Genomic DNA, 16,550 nt, shown 5'->3' with positions numbered 1-16,550 from the left:
TTTCTTTAAGTGGGCACTTAGTGCTATGAACTTTCCTCTTAGCACTGCTTTCATTGTGTCCCATAGGTTTGAGTATGTTGTGTCTTTGTTTTCATTAAATTCAAGAAAGACTTTAAATTCTTTCTTATTTCTTCCTTGACCCAGGTGTGGTTCAGTAGTTGACTGTTCAGTTTCCATTAGTTTGTAGGCTTTCTGTGGGTAGCATTGTTGTTGAATTCTAATTTTAATCCATGGTGATCAGATAAGACACAGGTGGTTACTAATACTTTTTTGTAACTGTGGAAGTTTGCTTTGTTACCGAGTATATGATCAATTTTTGAAAAGGTTCCATGAGCCGCAGAAAAGAAGGTATATTCTTTCCTATTTGGGTGGAATGTTCTATATATGTCTGTTAAGTCCATTTGGTTCATTACCTCCATTAAGTCTTTTAATTCTCTGTTAGGTTTCTGTCTGATTGACCTGTCCATTGGTGAGAGAGGAGTGTTGCAGTCTCCTACTATTAATGTATGTGGTTTGATGGTTGCCTTGAGTTCTAGTAATGTTTCTTTTACACAAGTGGGTGCTTTTATATTAGGGGCATAGATATTCAGAATTGAGACTTCATTCTGAAGGATTTTTCCTGTTATGAGTATAAAGTGTCCCTTTCCATCTCTTCTGATTGATTTTAGTTTGAAGTCAACTTTGTTAGAAATTAGTATGGCCACACCCGCTTGTTTCCTTGGTCCGTTTACTTGATAAACCTTTTCCCATCCTTTACTCTGAGTAGATGTCTGTCTTTGTGGTTGAGGTGTGTTTCTTGTAAACAGCAGAATGTTGGATCCTGTTTTTGTATCCAATCTCTTAGCCTGTGCCTTTTTATAGGTGAATTGAGTCCATTGATATTAAGTGATATTAATGAGCAGTGGTTGTTAACTCCGGTCTTTTTATTTTTATAGTGGAGTTTGTGTGTTTCCCTTCTTCTATTTGTGCTGGTGAAGGGTCACTAGATGTTTGAGTTATTGTGGGCATTGTTGGACTCCTTGGTTTGTGATTTTCCTTCTATTACTTTCTGTAAGGCTGGACTTGTGGCTACATATTGTTTAAATTTGTTTTTATCCTGGAAAATTTTGTTTTCTCCATTTATAGTGAATGAAAGCTTGGCTGGGTATAGTAGGCTGGGCTTGCATCCATGGTCTCTTAGTTTCTGCAGTACATCTATCCAGGACCTTCTGGCTTTCATGGTTTCCATAGAGAAGTCAGGTGTAAGTCGGATAGGTTTACCTTAATAAGTTACTTGACCTTTTTCCTTTGCAGCTCTTAATATTCTTTCTTTATTCTGTATGTTTTATGCTTTGATTATTATATGGCGAGGGGATTTTTTTTTGATCCAGTCTATTCAGTGTTCTGTATGCTTCTTGAATCTTCATAGGAAATTCTTTCTTTAGATTGGGAAAGTTTTCTTCTATAATTTTATTAAATATATTTTCTGGACCAACGAGCTGTACTTCTTCTCCTTCTTCTACCTCTATTATTCTTAGGTTTGGTCTTTTTATTGTGTCCCAGATTTCCTGAATGTTTTGTGATGAGAATTTCTTTGAATTGCTGATTTCTTTGATCAGTGCATTTATTTTCTCTATGGTATCTTCTGAATCGGAGATTCTTTCTTCTCTCTCTTGTATTCTGTTGGTTATGCTTGTTTCTGTAGTCTCTGTTCGTTTACCTAGATTTTCCATATCCAGCTGGCCCTCGGTTTGTGTGTTCTTCCTTGCCTCCATTTCAGTTTTCTAGTCTTGAACTGTTTCCATTATCTGTTTGATTGTTTTTCCTTGGTTTCCTAGGATATCGTTTACGGATTTACTGAATTCTTTAAACTTTTTGTTATTCCTCTCGTCCATTTCTTTTTTTTTTTATAATAGTTCTATGACTTTTATTTATTTTTTCTCATTTTTTTATTAAAGATTTCCATCTCCTCCCCTCCTCCTCCCCCTTCCCTCCCCTCCCTTCCACCAGTACCCCCACTCCACCCCCCTCCAAAGACAAAGAGCCATCAGGGTTCCCTTCACTATGTTAAGTCCAAGGTCCTCCCAGCTCCCCCTAAGTCCAGGAAGGTGAGCAACCAAACTGACAAGGCTCACAGTGAGCCCGTCCATGCTGTAGAGTTCATGTTCATTGCCGTTGTCCTTGGTTTCTCAGTCCTCCTCCACCATCAGCCACATTCAGAGAGTCTGGTTTGGTCCCCTGTTCCATCAGTCCCATTCCAACTGGACTTGGTGGTCTCCTGTTAGATCTGTCCCACCGTCTCAATGGGTAAACGCACTCCTCACGGTCCTGGCTTCCTTGCTCATGATCTCCCTCCTTTTGCTCCTCATCAGGACCTTGAGAGCTCAGTCCGGTGCTCCTATGTGGGGCTCTGTCATTTTCTCCATCCAATGCCAGGTGAAGGTTCTATGGTGATATGCAAGATATTCATGAGTATGGCAATAGGATCTGGACATTTCTGGCTCCCTCTCCTCAGCTGCCCAAGGAACTAGCTGGGGGCGTCTTCCTGGACACCTGGGAACCCCTGTAGAGTCAAGTCTCTGCCAACCCTAGAATGGCTCCCTTAAGTAAGATATATAATTCCTTGTTCCCATATCCACCCTTCCTATATCACAACCATCCTATTCCCCCAAGCTCTTCCCATCCTCCACTTCACACTTTTCTCTCCCCATCCCCCCACCCCCCATCCCACCCCACCCCCATGTTCCCATTTTTTGTCCGGCATCGTCCATTTCTTTAAGGGAGTTTTTCGCCTCCTGTTCAAGGGCCTCTATCACTTCCAAAAAGTCAAGCTTTTCTACTTTTTCTTGATTGAGGTGTTCAAATCCTCCTGTTATAAGATTGCTGGGTTCTGGTGATTTCATGTTATTTTTCAGATTGTTGGAGGAATTCTTGCATTGCCGCCTGCCCATCTCTTCTTCCGAATGCTCCTCTATGGATCTTCTTTTACAGGATCAGGTGTCCTTGCTTGCCTCTTGGATATATCTTCTGGTGCTCCCGGATGTATCTTCTGGTGCCAAGATCAGGTGTCCTTGCTTGCCAAGGAGCTCACAGACAAAGGGCCTACCTTGCTGCAGGCAGGCTATTGAAACAAAGAAACTCCCGCCTGCCTGTTGCACTCCCTATCTGGTCCCAGCACCCCGATCAGGTTGAGCTGGAGATGTTATGAACCCGAAGAGGGAAGGAAGAAGGGAGGGTTTTTCTGGATCTGGACTTTTTTTTTTTTTTTTGGTTGGGAGACTTTTGATGACTACTTCTATTTCTTCAGCAGTTATAGGACTGTTTAATTTGGTTATCTGGTCTTGATTTAATTTTGGTAAGTGATATTTATCCAGAAATTTGTCCATTTCCTTTAGGTTTTTCAATTTTGTGGAGTATAGGTTTTCGAAATATGACCTGATGATTCTCTGTATTTCCTCTATGTCTGTTGTTATGTCCCCCTTTTCATTTCTGATTTTGTTAATTTGGATATTCTCTCTCTGCCTTTTGGTTAGTTTGGATAAAGGTTTGTCTATTTTGTTGATTTTCTCAAAGAACCAACTCTTTGTCTCATTGATTCTTTGTATTGTTTTCTTTGTTTCTATTTTGTTGATTTCAGCTCTCACTTTAATTATTTCCTGCCATCTAGTTCTCTTAGGTAAGTTTGCTTCTTTTTGTTCTAAATGTTTTTTTAATGTTCTGTTAATTCACTAGTATGGGATTTTTCCAGCCTTTTTATGTAGGCATTTAGTGCTATGATCTTTCCTCTTAACACTGCTTTCATTGTGTCCCATAAATTTGTGTATGTTGTGTGGTCATTTTCATTATATTTTAGGAAGTCTTTAATTTCTCCCTTTATTTCCTCGTTGACCCATTGATATTCAGGTCAATTTCCATGTGTTTGTGGGTTTTCTGGAATTAGTGTTGCCGTTGACTTTTAGTTTTATGCCATGGTGTTCTCTTAAGGTACATTTGGGTTATTTCAATTTTTTTTGTATTTGTTGAGGTTTGTTTTGTTACTGAGTATATGGTCAGTTTTTGAGAATCTTCCATGAAGTGCTGGGAAGAAGGTACATTCTTTTCTGTTTGGATGGAATATTCTACAGATGTCTGTTAAGTCCATTTGAGTCATAACACCTGTTCTCTTATTTCTCTTTTCATTTTTTGTCTGATTGACCTGTCCATTGGTGAGAGGGGAGTGTTGAAGTCTCCCACTATTAGTGTGTGTGGTTTAATGTATGATTTAAGCTTTAGAAGTGTTTCTTTCACATATGAGGGTGCCCTTGTATTTGGGGCATAGATGTTCAGTATTGAAATTTCCTCTTGATGGATTTTTCCTGTGACTAATATGAAATGACCTTCTTTGTCTCTTTTGACTGATTTTAGCTTAAAGTCTATTTTGTTAGATACTAGGATAGCTATACCCGCTTGTTTCTTAGGTCCATTTGATTGGTATATTTTTTCCCCAACCCTTTACTCTGAGATGATGTCTGTCTTTGAGGTTGAGATGTGTTTCTTGTATGCAGAAGAAGGATGGATTCTGTTTTTGTATCCAATCTGTTAGCCTGTGCCTTTTTGCAGATGAGTTGAGTCCATTTACATTAAGGGATATTAATGACCAGTGATTGCTATCTCCTGTTACTTTAGTTGTCATTGTTGGTGATTTTAATGTGTGTGTTTTTCCCTTCTTTGGGATTTGCTGCTATGAGGCCATCAATTGTTTGTGTCTTTGGTTAGAGTTTTCCTTCTAGTATTTTTTGTAGGGCTGGGTTTGTGGCTAAGTATTGGTTAAATGTAATTTTGTCATGGAATATCTTGTTTTGTCCTTCTATGGTAACTGACAGTTTTGCTGGTTATAATAGTCTGAGCTGGCATCCGCGGTCCTTTAATGTCTACATAACGCTTGACTAGGACCTTCTCGCTTTCATTGTCTCCACTGAGAAGTCAGATAAATTTTTATAGGTCTACCTTTATATGTTACTTGGCCTTTTTCCTTTGCAGCTCTTAATAGTCTTTCTTTACTCTGTATGCTTAGTGTTGTGATTATTATGTGGCAAGAGGACTTTTTATTTGGATCCAGTCTATTTGGTGTTCTGTAACCTTCTTGTGTCTTCATAGGCATATCTTTCCTTAGGTTGGGGAAGTTTTCTTCTATGATTTTGTTAAATATGTTTTCTGTTCTTTTGAGTTTATTTGAGTTTAACTTCTTCTCCTTCTTCTATACCAATTATTCTTAGATTTGGCCTTTTCATGGTATCCCATATTTCCTGGATATTTTCGGTTAAGCTCGTGTTAGATTTAATTTTTTCTTTAACTGTTAAGTCTATTTCCTCTATTGTATCTTCAGTGCTTGAGATTCTCTCTTCCATCTCTTGTATTCTGCTGTTTGTTCATGCTTGTGTTTGTGGTTCCTGATCATTTTCTCATGATTTCTGTTTCTATAATTCCCTTGGTTTGTGTTTTCTTATTGCCTCTATTTCTGTTTTCAAGTCCTGAATAGTTTCTTTCATATGTTTGATTTCTTTTTCTTGGTTTTCTTTAAGATTTGCTGATATCTTCCAATTTTTTGTTTGTCTTTTTTTCCCATTTCTTTAAGGGAATTTCTCATTTCCTCCTTTAGAGTTTCAAACATTATCTTGAAGTTACTTTTTAGGTTGTTTTCTTCTACTTCATCCATATTTGGTTGTTCAGGTCTTGCTGTTATAGGGTCTTTTTGTTTTACTGGTGTTGTGTTGCTCTTTGTGGTGTAGCATGTGTTCTTACCTTTTCTACTCATCTTTTCCACTAATAGGTGTGGTTGGGGCTGTCTGAGATTCTGTTGAATAATCTTCTATGTGCCAGTAAATCCAAAGCTCAGACGGTGGTTTCTTGTGGTACAATCAGTGTCACAGTTCTAGTTACCCTGTTGGTTACTCTGTGTTCCTGGAGATAGCTCTGCACTCCTGTGCTTTGCTCTGCTCCCTTGAAGTTTGCTGTCTCAGGCCTTCTTTGACCTAGGTTGCCAGCTTTGCCCTGTTTCTGTAAATCCTGGTGTGGAAGCCCTCCTGCAGAGTCCCTGGGTTGGAGTTGGACCTGGAAAGGTTTCTGGCTCTGGTCTACTGCCTCAGAGGTCCTAGGCTCGGGTGCGCCCAGAATCGCAGAGGACCTGCTTACTCCCTCAGAGGTCCTAGACTCATGCTTGGATCCGCAGAGGTTTCAGATTCCTGCATATTCCCTTTGATGTCCCAGACCAATGCCTGTACCCACAGAGGTCCTGACTCAGACCTACTGCCTCTGAGGACCCAGACTCATCATGCCTGGCCCCACCGAGATCTCTGGTTACTGCCTATTCCCTCGGAGGTCCCAGGTTCACTCACGCCTAACTGGCAGAGGTCCTAGCTGAGGCCTAGTTTCTGGGAGGTCCTATACTCACACCCAGACCCACCAGGATCCTGGCTTAGGTCTACTCCCTTGAAGGTCCCAGATTTACGTCCAGACCTTCAGGGGTCTCTGGCTCTGGCTCACTTGCTCAGCAGTTACTCCCCTGTACCTGTTCCAGTGGAGATCTCTGGATCTTGTTGACTCAATCCTGATCTGCCAGTGTCCAGGCACTGGGTTTGCTTCTGGGGCTGGATTTGCTCCTGGCTTCTGCTCCTGGTGGAGCTTGTTAGCTCTTTGTCCTAGGTAGCTGGTTCAGTCCCACTCTGGTTCTGGTGGAGGTCGCTGGCTCAATCCTGATCCGCCAGTGTCCCGGGATTGGGTTGGCTTCCAGGACTGGATTTGCTTCTGGCTTCTGCTCCCCGTGGAGCTTGTTTCCCTATCTTTTTTTTTTTTTTCCATTTTGAGAACTTAAAGCAGGCTGTTCACATCATTAAGTGCTCTTCTGTCACATGCTCATATTGTGAATATTTTCTTGAACTCTGCCTTCTCTTGATTTATTTAACACTTTGGAAAGTTTTAATTTTGATGTTCCTTTTATTCCTTAAAAAGATTTATTTTTGATTCTCTGTGTGTGTGTGTGTGTGGTATATGTACAGAAGTGTGATTTCCCTTGAAGGCCTGAAGAGGGCATCAGGCTTCCTGGAGTGTAGGTGGTTGCTAGGAACCAGACTCAGGTCCTCTGCAAAGGCCTCAAGTACTTTAGCCACTGTCTTGTTTCTCCAGCCCTAAAGTTCAACTTATTAAGCCTTTCTTTTATGATTGCTGTTTTCTTTAAGAATCCTTTGTCTGGTTGACTTCACATGTTCCCCCATGATTCTACAAATTTGAGTTTTGAATTTTACACTTAGGCCTTTGCCCAATTTTAAATTAATATTTATATATTTTGTTATTAGCTATTTTGGCTCTACTTACCCAGACTCCTTTTCCCCACTGAAATTGCTTTACCACCTTTCACAAGTGTCATTCATCCTTGTGTTTCTTAACTTCCTCTTCTGATCCACTCACTGATTTTTATCTCTGCTTTTTAAGCAATACCAATTTTCTTTCATACTTTTTAACTGTAGGTATCTTTAAAATCAGATAGGGTATGTTTTCGAACTCTTTAAAAATATTTACTTATTTTATACTTTGGCCAGTGTAGGACCTTTGCATTTTGATAAAAGGTTGACATGTAGTTTGTCAATTTTTATTTGTCAAAAGTGTGTTGGCATTTTAGTTAGTGGTGTGTTAACTGGAGCTAATCTAGGGGCTGCAGGTGTCACTTAGTGTTAGTGTGTGCTACTGTGGAAGGCCCAGGGTTCCATCTCTAGCACCAGCAGAGCAGAAACAAACAACAAACAGAGGCGTTAGAAAAAGCATCCAGACAAATAGAACTTGGATTTTTATTAACTTTTTTAGTTAGCATACAAGAGAATGGTTTTCATAATATTTTTATACATATATAGCATTGTGTTTTGCTCATACTCATCTCCCTATACCTTGGGACCACAGGCAGACAGGCATATCTCAGTCAAGCGGGGACATCTCTGCTGTAGCTATCAGGTGCTGCCTGATGACATTTGTAGCCTTTGGATTAGTGGAAGCTAGTGTCCGCTGAAGAATAATTCTCCTCTATTTTTAGTTATGTATTGTATATGTGAGTGCAGATGTCCTCAGAAGCCAGAGTAAGATCCCCTGGAGCTTGTAGGCAGTTGTGAGTCAGCGTGAGTCCTGTGTGAGAGCAGTGTTTGTTCTTTCCATTGAGCTATTTCTCTAGTCCCCTAAATGCACATTTCCAAAGTTTTGCCTGATAGTTAAAAGATGTTGAAGCAAGTACAGCAGTGGGCGATGGATGCCTTTTTAAAGGACTAAAGCTAGCCCAGGTTAATTTAATTCTGTCAGCAATATTCTACTCTCTTAAATATCACAAGCTCCACTGTGGGAATGCCTGAGATCTTAAGTTCATAGTCTTAAGTTTTTCTAATTATCATGCTTCAATAAGATACTTTAAATATGATTGGTAGACTTTTCTCTTTCCTCTCAGTCTTTTGGTTTTGTTTTATTTTTTTGTTGTTGTTTTGCGAGACAGGGTTTCTCTGTGTATCCTTGGCTGTCCTGGGACTTGCTCTGTAGACAAGACTGGCTTTGAATTTATAGAGATCCACCTGTCTTTGCCTTCTGAGTGCTGGGATTAAAGTTGTGTGCCACCACCACCCAGTGAAGGCCTCTTAGTCTTTTTAAAGAAAAACATTTTGTTGTTTGCCAAATAGGAATTGAAATGGCCATACTTAAACATATGCTATGTTGATGAGAACCAGTGAACACCTTGTAGGAAATAAATACTCATTGTAGAGTGATGCCAAAGTCATTGTTTTAGTTGAACAAACTCCCAAGAGCAATATTCTGTGACATAAAATACCACAAATTAAAACAGTGACAAACCTCCAAATTCTGTACCAAGGGAAAGCCCCATTTTTTAGAGGTATTTTTATGAGGTATATTTGTATCTCTGAAGACCAGAGTCATTTTCCCCAGAACAAACTCCCATGCTGCACCTGTAACAGGCCACTGTATCCCAACAGGAACAGCTTGAGAAGGAGAAGCATCAGAACGAAGGGAGGTCCTCCAGTGAGAAAAGCTTTGAGAAGAAACGTAAGTGGTTCCGTGTCTTCTCGCTCAGTTACAGGATTAATGTTGGGTAACTGGGGAAATCCAGGTCCCTTTCTGGGAATCTTGTTAATACAGTCATTTAAGAATACATGCAAAAGGAAGCTCAAGAACAACTTCACTGGTTTTAAAAGAAAAACCTGGGAGTGGGCTGTTAATCCAAGTAGCTGCCTGGAGGAGGAAGATGGAGAAGAGAAAAAGAAAGCCAGGAGATTAGCTGGAATGGCAGACAGGATGGCATAGGGGAGCTTTAGAGAGGGTGAAGCCCAAAGCATTAGGGAAAGCACGCTGAGAAATGCAGACCTGTGAAGCTGTGTGCCTGCAGTTCTCTGTAAGCAACTGCCCAGAAGCCAGGAGTTCTGGGGAAAAAAAAGGTAAATCATTAGAGGGATTATTATTCTTCCCTTCTCTTTATCAAGGCAAATCTGCCTTCTTGAAGCATGATGGTCCCTTAGCCAGGTTTTTGACCAGCCCAAATTGGATTAACTCTTAAGGGAGCAGACTCAGGCTCACCCAGAGGTTGATTCCATTCTTTTGATATTTAGGCAACCAGTGCTATAGTAACTTTGTGTCTTTGTATCCTGAAATACTATGTGGAGCTTTAATTTGGTAGGGAAAATTACTCTTTTGCTTTTATTTTGTTTATGTTTTTATTTTTTTTTGTTTTTCGAGACAGGGTTTCTCTGTGGCTTTGGAGACTTTTTTGCTTTTAAAAAGAAGTTACTTTTGAAAATTGGCTGACTAATGTGGTATAGGTATTAGGAGGACATAAGAAAAGGGAGGCACCAGTTTGAGGCTCAGAGTCCCTGGAAGGGAAACCTTAATCTTGGATGACAGTTGTAAGGTTGTGGAACTGACCCTCAATAGCGGAGACTGAACCATGGAAAATATAAAGTAAGAGTATTTGGGAAATAGTGCTGATTAAATAGGGATAGTGAATTTCACAGGAGTCAGATGAAGTTACACAGCTTAAAACAGAGTTTATTTTAGGCAGAGACCCTAGGACACCAACGCAGAGCCTACCCAAGAACATCCCCGTTCCTGTTCCCGGACCATCTAGCACTCCATCAACAAGTAAGGACTCATTCTGTTTTATGATTCATATAATGTTTGTTTCAAAAGACAAATTGCAGTTTTATTTGCTTTTAGATTATATATGATTTCTGAGGTGTCTTTTCATTTATTCTTTAATAGCAAAAACAAAAATGAAAATTTATCAATGTGGCTACACTGGAAAGAGGAGTAAAGGTCTAGTGATGTCCACCTTCCCTCACTTCCAGGGTCCTGTTATGAGGTTCAGGTTTAATTAAAGGCTAAAGTTATGCATATCTGAGCAGTCAAGGTCACTTTGTAGTCCTCTCTGCCACTGACTCACTGTCTCCTCTCTCAGGTGATCTGACAGAGTGTAAATCCCTTATCCAGGAATTTAGCCTCTCCCTTCATCCTGCATGAAATTCCTGGGATAGTTTAGTTTCTCGAGGTCTGCTGTTTCAATATTTGATGGCCAAAGGATGGGTCAGAGTTGTCTGTGTAGAGCATCTTTATCCCTGCCAGGCCATTACACTTTGACTTTGAAAGTGCCCTTAGCTTTTCCAGTTAGTTTCTCCATTATTCCTCGTGGGTGGTTTGAATGAGAATTACTGCAGTCAGCTCAGACTGAAGAGTGGAGACTTCATCCATCTGGGTTTTTCTGGACATGGTAGGATTTGAGGAGGACTAGGGGGTTGGAATGGTAAAGGGGGAACTGAGAGTTTGTATTTTCCTTTATTCTGCTTCATTCTAGGCAAAGAAATCAAGAAATCCAAATTGATTCGAAGCCAATCTTTTAATAATCAAGCTTTTCATGCAAAATATGGCAACTTAGACAAGTGTGCTAGGTATGTGCTATCAACTGTTCGTTCTTAACTGGAGTTTTTATTTTGTGGTCACCCTGCTTATTTACATATTTATATATGTAAATATTTACATCACAAAATCAGAATTAATTTGAATTTTTTATGGGCTGACAATTTATCAATTTCTTCTGTAAAGATTATCACACTAAAAATAGAAGGTACTTAAAGGTATTTACTATTTGTATCAAATAGGTATCTCAGGAAATCTTTTCTCAAGGGAAAAAAATTTAAAAAATTTAAAAAATGGGTATCTTTGCACTGTAGGACAACTGTTCCCATGACATTATATGAAAATATCACAGAATATACCCTTTCTCTATGAGAAAGGTAGAATATATTATACATACCTCTTAACTTCCAAATGAATGTAAGCATGCTCTATTTGCCAACAGGCTGCACATTCATGTACATTGTATCATTTCTACATATGGAGAGGCCACAGGTGTGTTTATCCAGTAGGCAGTCAAGGCAGAGTTCTCTAGTAGATATATATTTGCTTTTTGTTTATAGCCCAGGTCAAAATTATAACCAGCTAAGATTAGAAGAGAATAGGCATGATTAAACTACTGTGATTTGTAATATGTGTTAAATGCATATAGCATTAACAGCTGAAGGTCACTGGGAAAGCCAAGCAGTTTTAAGAAAACATGAGGTTGCCTGCACAAAACCTCTGCACAAGATCAAGCGCCAGTCAGTATTCTGGCATGGAAAGTGTAGGGACTTATGAGCCCTTATCCCTAACTGAGCAGCTACTGACAGCAGATGGCTTCTGGGGGAGGGGGGGGAGCAGGTTTGTTTTCTTTAAGGTTGTGGCCCCTGCTGGGTCAACCCTGTTCTGTAGGATGGTCCCACACCTGTGAGTATATGGGAAGTGTAATCTGCACTTGGTGGGTTATTTAAAAAAAAAAAAAAAAGACATGGTGTTGAGAGATATGGTGGGAAGATAGAAAAGGGAGTGGATCCAGGAAGAGATAGGGAAAAATATGGTCAAAATACATTGCATGAAATTCTCAATTAACAAAAATATTTAAAAGATATTGATATAAAACATTACATATTATTTATTCTATATAATTATCATATTAGTAAATTATTATATCAAAAGATATTGAAAACTAGAAAGAAAGCACAAATACTTTAAAACTATTATTTCTCAAGATAAAGAACATGTTGAATTGATAGGCCAGACTTTGTAGACTCCCCATGGGAGGCCTTACTTTTTCTGAGGAGTGGATAGGGGTTGGGTGGGAGAAAGTGTGGGGAAGTGGGGGAAGAGGAGAGAGAAGGAACTGTGGTTGGTATGTAAAATAAAAAAAAAAACTTTTAAATAAAATTTAAAAAAAGAACATGTTGAAAAAAAGTATGTTTTGTTTTTTTTTCTGTTATTAATCATATCTTGTTCCAGACTTTCAACTCCAGCTTTTGGTATCATCAGTAGATCCACATGCATTTTTCCTAGCCAACAGTGTTCTCAGGATGTATAAACAGGACTGTAGCTAGTCCCAGGAAGGCTTTACCTACCTTACCTAGCTTTACTGAGCATCAGAAGAAAATCTATAGTTTTGATGAAGCAAAGGAAATGCTTTAAAGTTGTAGAAAAAGTATGTATTTGGAAGCATGAAATGTAAAAAAAGTGCTAAATGCAACAGGCGTGTTTCATAAGAAGTAGAAGAAAGTATTTTTAAAATAAGGTTAAAACCCCAAGTATTAGGTAGCTAACTCTGAAAGTGTGGTTTTAGGTTCTCACTATGTCACTTTCTTTCCTAGTAAAAGTTCCACCTTAGCTCACGCACCTTCCGTCTCAGGACTGGTGAGGACGGCCGTGCTTTCACTAACTGGTGAGTAACTCTTCCCAAAATGGTTGCTTTAGTAAAGTATTGTTTACTTTAAACGGTATGTCTTTCTAATTCTGGATATGATGCTTTTTTAAAATTCATTTCTTTTTCTGTGCATTGGTGTTTTGTCTGCAAGTGTGTCTGTTTGAGGGTGTCAGATCCCCTGGAACTGGAGTTATAGACAGTTGTGAGCTGCCATATGTGTGTTGGGAATTGAACCCAGGTACTTTGGAAGAGCAGTCAGTGCTCTTAACCTCTGAGCCATTTCTTCATCCCCAATATGTTTTTCTTAAACATATATCCTCATCAAGTCCTTAAGCAATAAACTTTTCCTGTCACTGGGGAAATTGAGGTTCCCTTTTGGGGGGTCTTAGTTTCCTTAATAAAATAATTTATAAATAGACTTGAAACTGGAGGATAATTTTATTAGAATTTAAGACAAAAGCAATAGACCAAACAAGATGTAAATCTTAGCAGTTGCCAGGAGAATAGAAATGGAGAAGAGAAAAAGAGGAAGCCATGCTGTCTGTGTTAAGGCAAGGTGGCAGACAAACAGCCATAGGGTGGGGAGGGGTGCTTTGAAGGAATAAAAAGTCCAAAGTACCAGAGAAAGTGTGCTTGGGCTCTGGCCAGCGTTGGAGAGGAAGAAAAGAAAAAAAAAAAGAAAAGTTAGACCTTTCTGAATCAGGCCACAGGAAGTTGGGCAGATCCAACAGAACCTCAGGGGGCTCCGAGGAGCAGACAATGAATGGTATGTTTCTATCCAGAGGTAGATGCCATTCTTTTTGCTAGGATGCAGCCATTTTCTCTTAATGGGCCTTTAGTGCTACCATAACACAGCAGCCGAGGAAATACTTGACCATATACTATTTTCAACTCTATCAAGACTCAGAGCTTAACACTTGTAAAGAGAGAGGAAGGACTAATTGTCGGTTAGTTAGACTGTGATCAAAGGGCCTGCTGAAGACAGACATTTCCAGTAATTTATAAGGAAGTTGGGCAGAATCCATTTACCGTCTTATGTACCTGAAAGTTTGTTTCAAGGGACAGAAGATTCATTTAAAGGCCAGGTAGTAAATGTTTTAGCTGCTGTGGTCTAGCTATAGTCACTCAAGTCTTGTTGCAGTGTGACAGCAGCCATAGGTGTTGCCTGCTGAATAAACATGGCTGTGCTCTATAGCATCTTAAGTACCCAGGCAGGCATTTGTTTCACAATATGTAGTTTGCTGACTTGTGGATTTTACAGTCAAAGATAGAATTATTCATTGAAAAAACTAAGATATATTACTAAAAATTACTTGTGGCTATATATATTTTTCTAATTTTGTATATATTGGTTGAGAGCTATAATAATGATTGATAAATACTAAGATAAATAATAGTAACCCTTAATTTCAGAGGGTCTGAAATTTTAAGAGTTTAGTTATATTTTGTTTTTAAGTTTTGAGTATTCTGTCTTCCTTTTTACTATGCTAATTTTCTTCTCATGAAAAATATGTATATATACAAGATAGTTTGCAAACAGTGTTTTCATTTCTAGAACAGAATGTCTTTCTATAATCAAAACATTGATATTTGCACAAAGACGTCAACATGGTAGACCAGATTATCACTAGAAATCAGAAGTGCTTTGGTCATGGTACTTGTATAATGATGTCACCATATCTCGTGGTACATTAAAAAAAATGGCACTAGGTCCATTGGGTACTTATATTATGAAACCCCAAACTTCAGCATCAATTAATATCTGGCATATAGAAACTATTAGATCATTATATAAACTTAAACACAAAAGATAAAATTACAATTTTTAAGAAGTTATGGAAGAAAGTCTGGAGCAGATAGATATATCTATTAACCATAGCAATAAAGGAGTGACATATTATGTCATCTGGGCTTTGAGATAGGGCCATAGATAAACACGAGTCAAGACCTGGCTTAGAGAAAATATGCATAGTGTATCTTATCTTAAAAGGATTTGTCAAGAATGTTCAGAGAAGACTAGACAGCTAAGCTTAAAATGGACAAAAGATTTGAATGTGAATTTTTAAAGATAAAGATATAACTGCATAAAAATGCTTTGCATCACCAATCATTAGGGAAGTACAACTAAAAAACAGTGAGAAAGTGGAGCATAGCAGTGTTTGCCTGTAATCCTAGACTTCAGAATTGGAGGCAGGAGTATCAGGAGTTAACTCATCCTTGGCTGCATGCAATACTGATGCAGCCTGGGCTGTAGCAGACCTTATATCAAAACAAAATAAAGAAGTAGCTATGTGGAAAATGCTGTACTGCTTGTTGCTTATAACATGATTGAAAATGAAATGCTTATAGTATGACTTTCAAGGATGAAGAATACTCTGCAGACTTCCATACATAGAGAGGGAGAGGAAATGAGAAAGACAGGAGCTAGATAATGCTTTGGCAATTTTTTTTCTGAAGTTAAACACACTAAAAAAAAGCATATCTATTCCTAAGCATTTATTGAAAAATATTAAAACAGCCACATACAGATGTATACACAACTGTTCATAGCGGTTTTATGTATTATAGTCAAGAACCAAAATCAAGCTGGGTGGTGGCGGTGCATGCCTTTAATCCCAGCTCTTGGGAGGCAGAGACAGGCAGATTTCTGTGAGTTTGAGGCTAGCCTGGTCTACAAGAGCTAGTTCCAGGACAGGCTCCAAAGCTACAGAGAAACTTGTCTCAAAAACAAAACAAAACAAAACAAAACCCAGAATCATCCAATTGCCTCTAAGTGAACTCTTATTAGGAGAAATGTTAGCCCATCTATACAACAATGAAGTGCTAATATTCCTATACAGATGAACTTCAGTCATACTGATCATATGAAAAAAATAAGACAGTATATTCTGTATAAGTCTTTTTATGTTAAATCCTGAAAATGCAAGCTAATCTTTAGCAAGGGGAAAAGTGGTAGTTTGTAGAAAGAGGAGGTAGAGGAGGAATGATTATGAAGGGCCCAATGGAACATTTGGGATAGCATGTTTTCATGTCCTGATTGTGATAATGGCAGTGGATTATACACATGACAAATCTTAATGTAGTACACTTTACTGTAATATAAATTATAAGGAAAAAAAGCCAACTGTCTGGAGTCTTCTTTCCTTGGTAGACATCTTTCTGAGTGTATCAACACCTCTGCTTCTCCACATGTTAACTTCCAGATGACTCATTCCGGACTCGCAATACCAGTAGCGTCCCAGCCTCCTTTTCTCCTAGTCCTGTTTTGCCCAGTACTTCCCGTGGGACAGGTAACACAGCTGATCCAAAGAGTAGTGGAAGTAAAGATGCGCAGCCTCGGAAGGCTACCTTGTGAGTACCAATTTCCTAGTGGTGAGTGTGATGTTTGACTCAGGGCACCTTACTTCCCACTTCCACACTTGAAAGAGCTAAAAATGTCTCTAGCGAGGGAATGTTGTAAGATGAAAGTAAGAGCCTTGATATGTTAGTGTGTGCAAGATATTTGATATTACCATGTGGCAAAGACATCATCTACTAGGTACCTAAATACCCACTAACTGATGTATCTGATCACCTGGCAGTCAGAAAGGCAGCTACAGGTGATGTCACAACAGCACGGGTCCCAGAGTGTGGGCTCAGTAGCTGAACATATTTGTAGACAATACTTGTGCTTTGAAGTTAAAGTTATAAAGGGCCTGCTTTCTCTCCTCATGGTTCCTTTGTGTGCTATTTGCTCCTTGTTTGAATTTGTTTCTTTTAGACCTTTAAAAGA

At 39.0% G+C, this 16,550-nt stretch overlaps 1 protein-coding gene across 5 annotated transcripts in view; it reads left to right on the top strand.

Annotated features, from left to right (window-relative positions):
* Ppp4r4 (protein phosphatase 4 regulatory subunit 4) overlaps nucleotides 1-16,550 on the top strand; it is a 115,229-nt gene that overhangs the window by 95,258 nt on the left and 3,421 nt on the right. For 4 of the 5 annotated variants that reach the window (XM_038335706.1, XM_038335708.1, XM_038335710.1 and 1 more), the window contains 5 exons: nucleotides 8,979-9,048; nucleotides 10,054-10,137; nucleotides 10,847-10,940; nucleotides 12,726-12,796; nucleotides 15,982-16,129. In XM_038335706.1, coding sequence (XP_038191634.1) covers nucleotides 8,979-9,048; nucleotides 10,054-10,137; nucleotides 10,847-10,940; nucleotides 12,726-12,796; nucleotides 15,982-16,129 — 467 coding nt within the window. Of the gene's footprint in view, nucleotides 1-8,978; nucleotides 9,049-10,053; nucleotides 10,138-10,846; nucleotides 10,941-12,725; nucleotides 12,797-15,981; nucleotides 16,130-16,550 lie in introns of those variants that run through there. The other variant, XR_005286105.1, reaches the window with a different exon arrangement.

Source organism: Arvicola amphibius, chromosome 7, assembly GCF_903992535.2.
Source record: "Arvicola amphibius chromosome 7, mArvAmp1.2, whole genome shotgun sequence".
In the NCBI taxonomy this organism is placed as follows: domain Eukaryota; kingdom Metazoa; phylum Chordata; class Mammalia; order Rodentia; family Cricetidae; genus Arvicola; species Arvicola amphibius.
The sequence above is the reverse complement of the archived record's forward strand: the minus strand, read 5'-3'. Positions and strand labels throughout refer to the sequence as shown.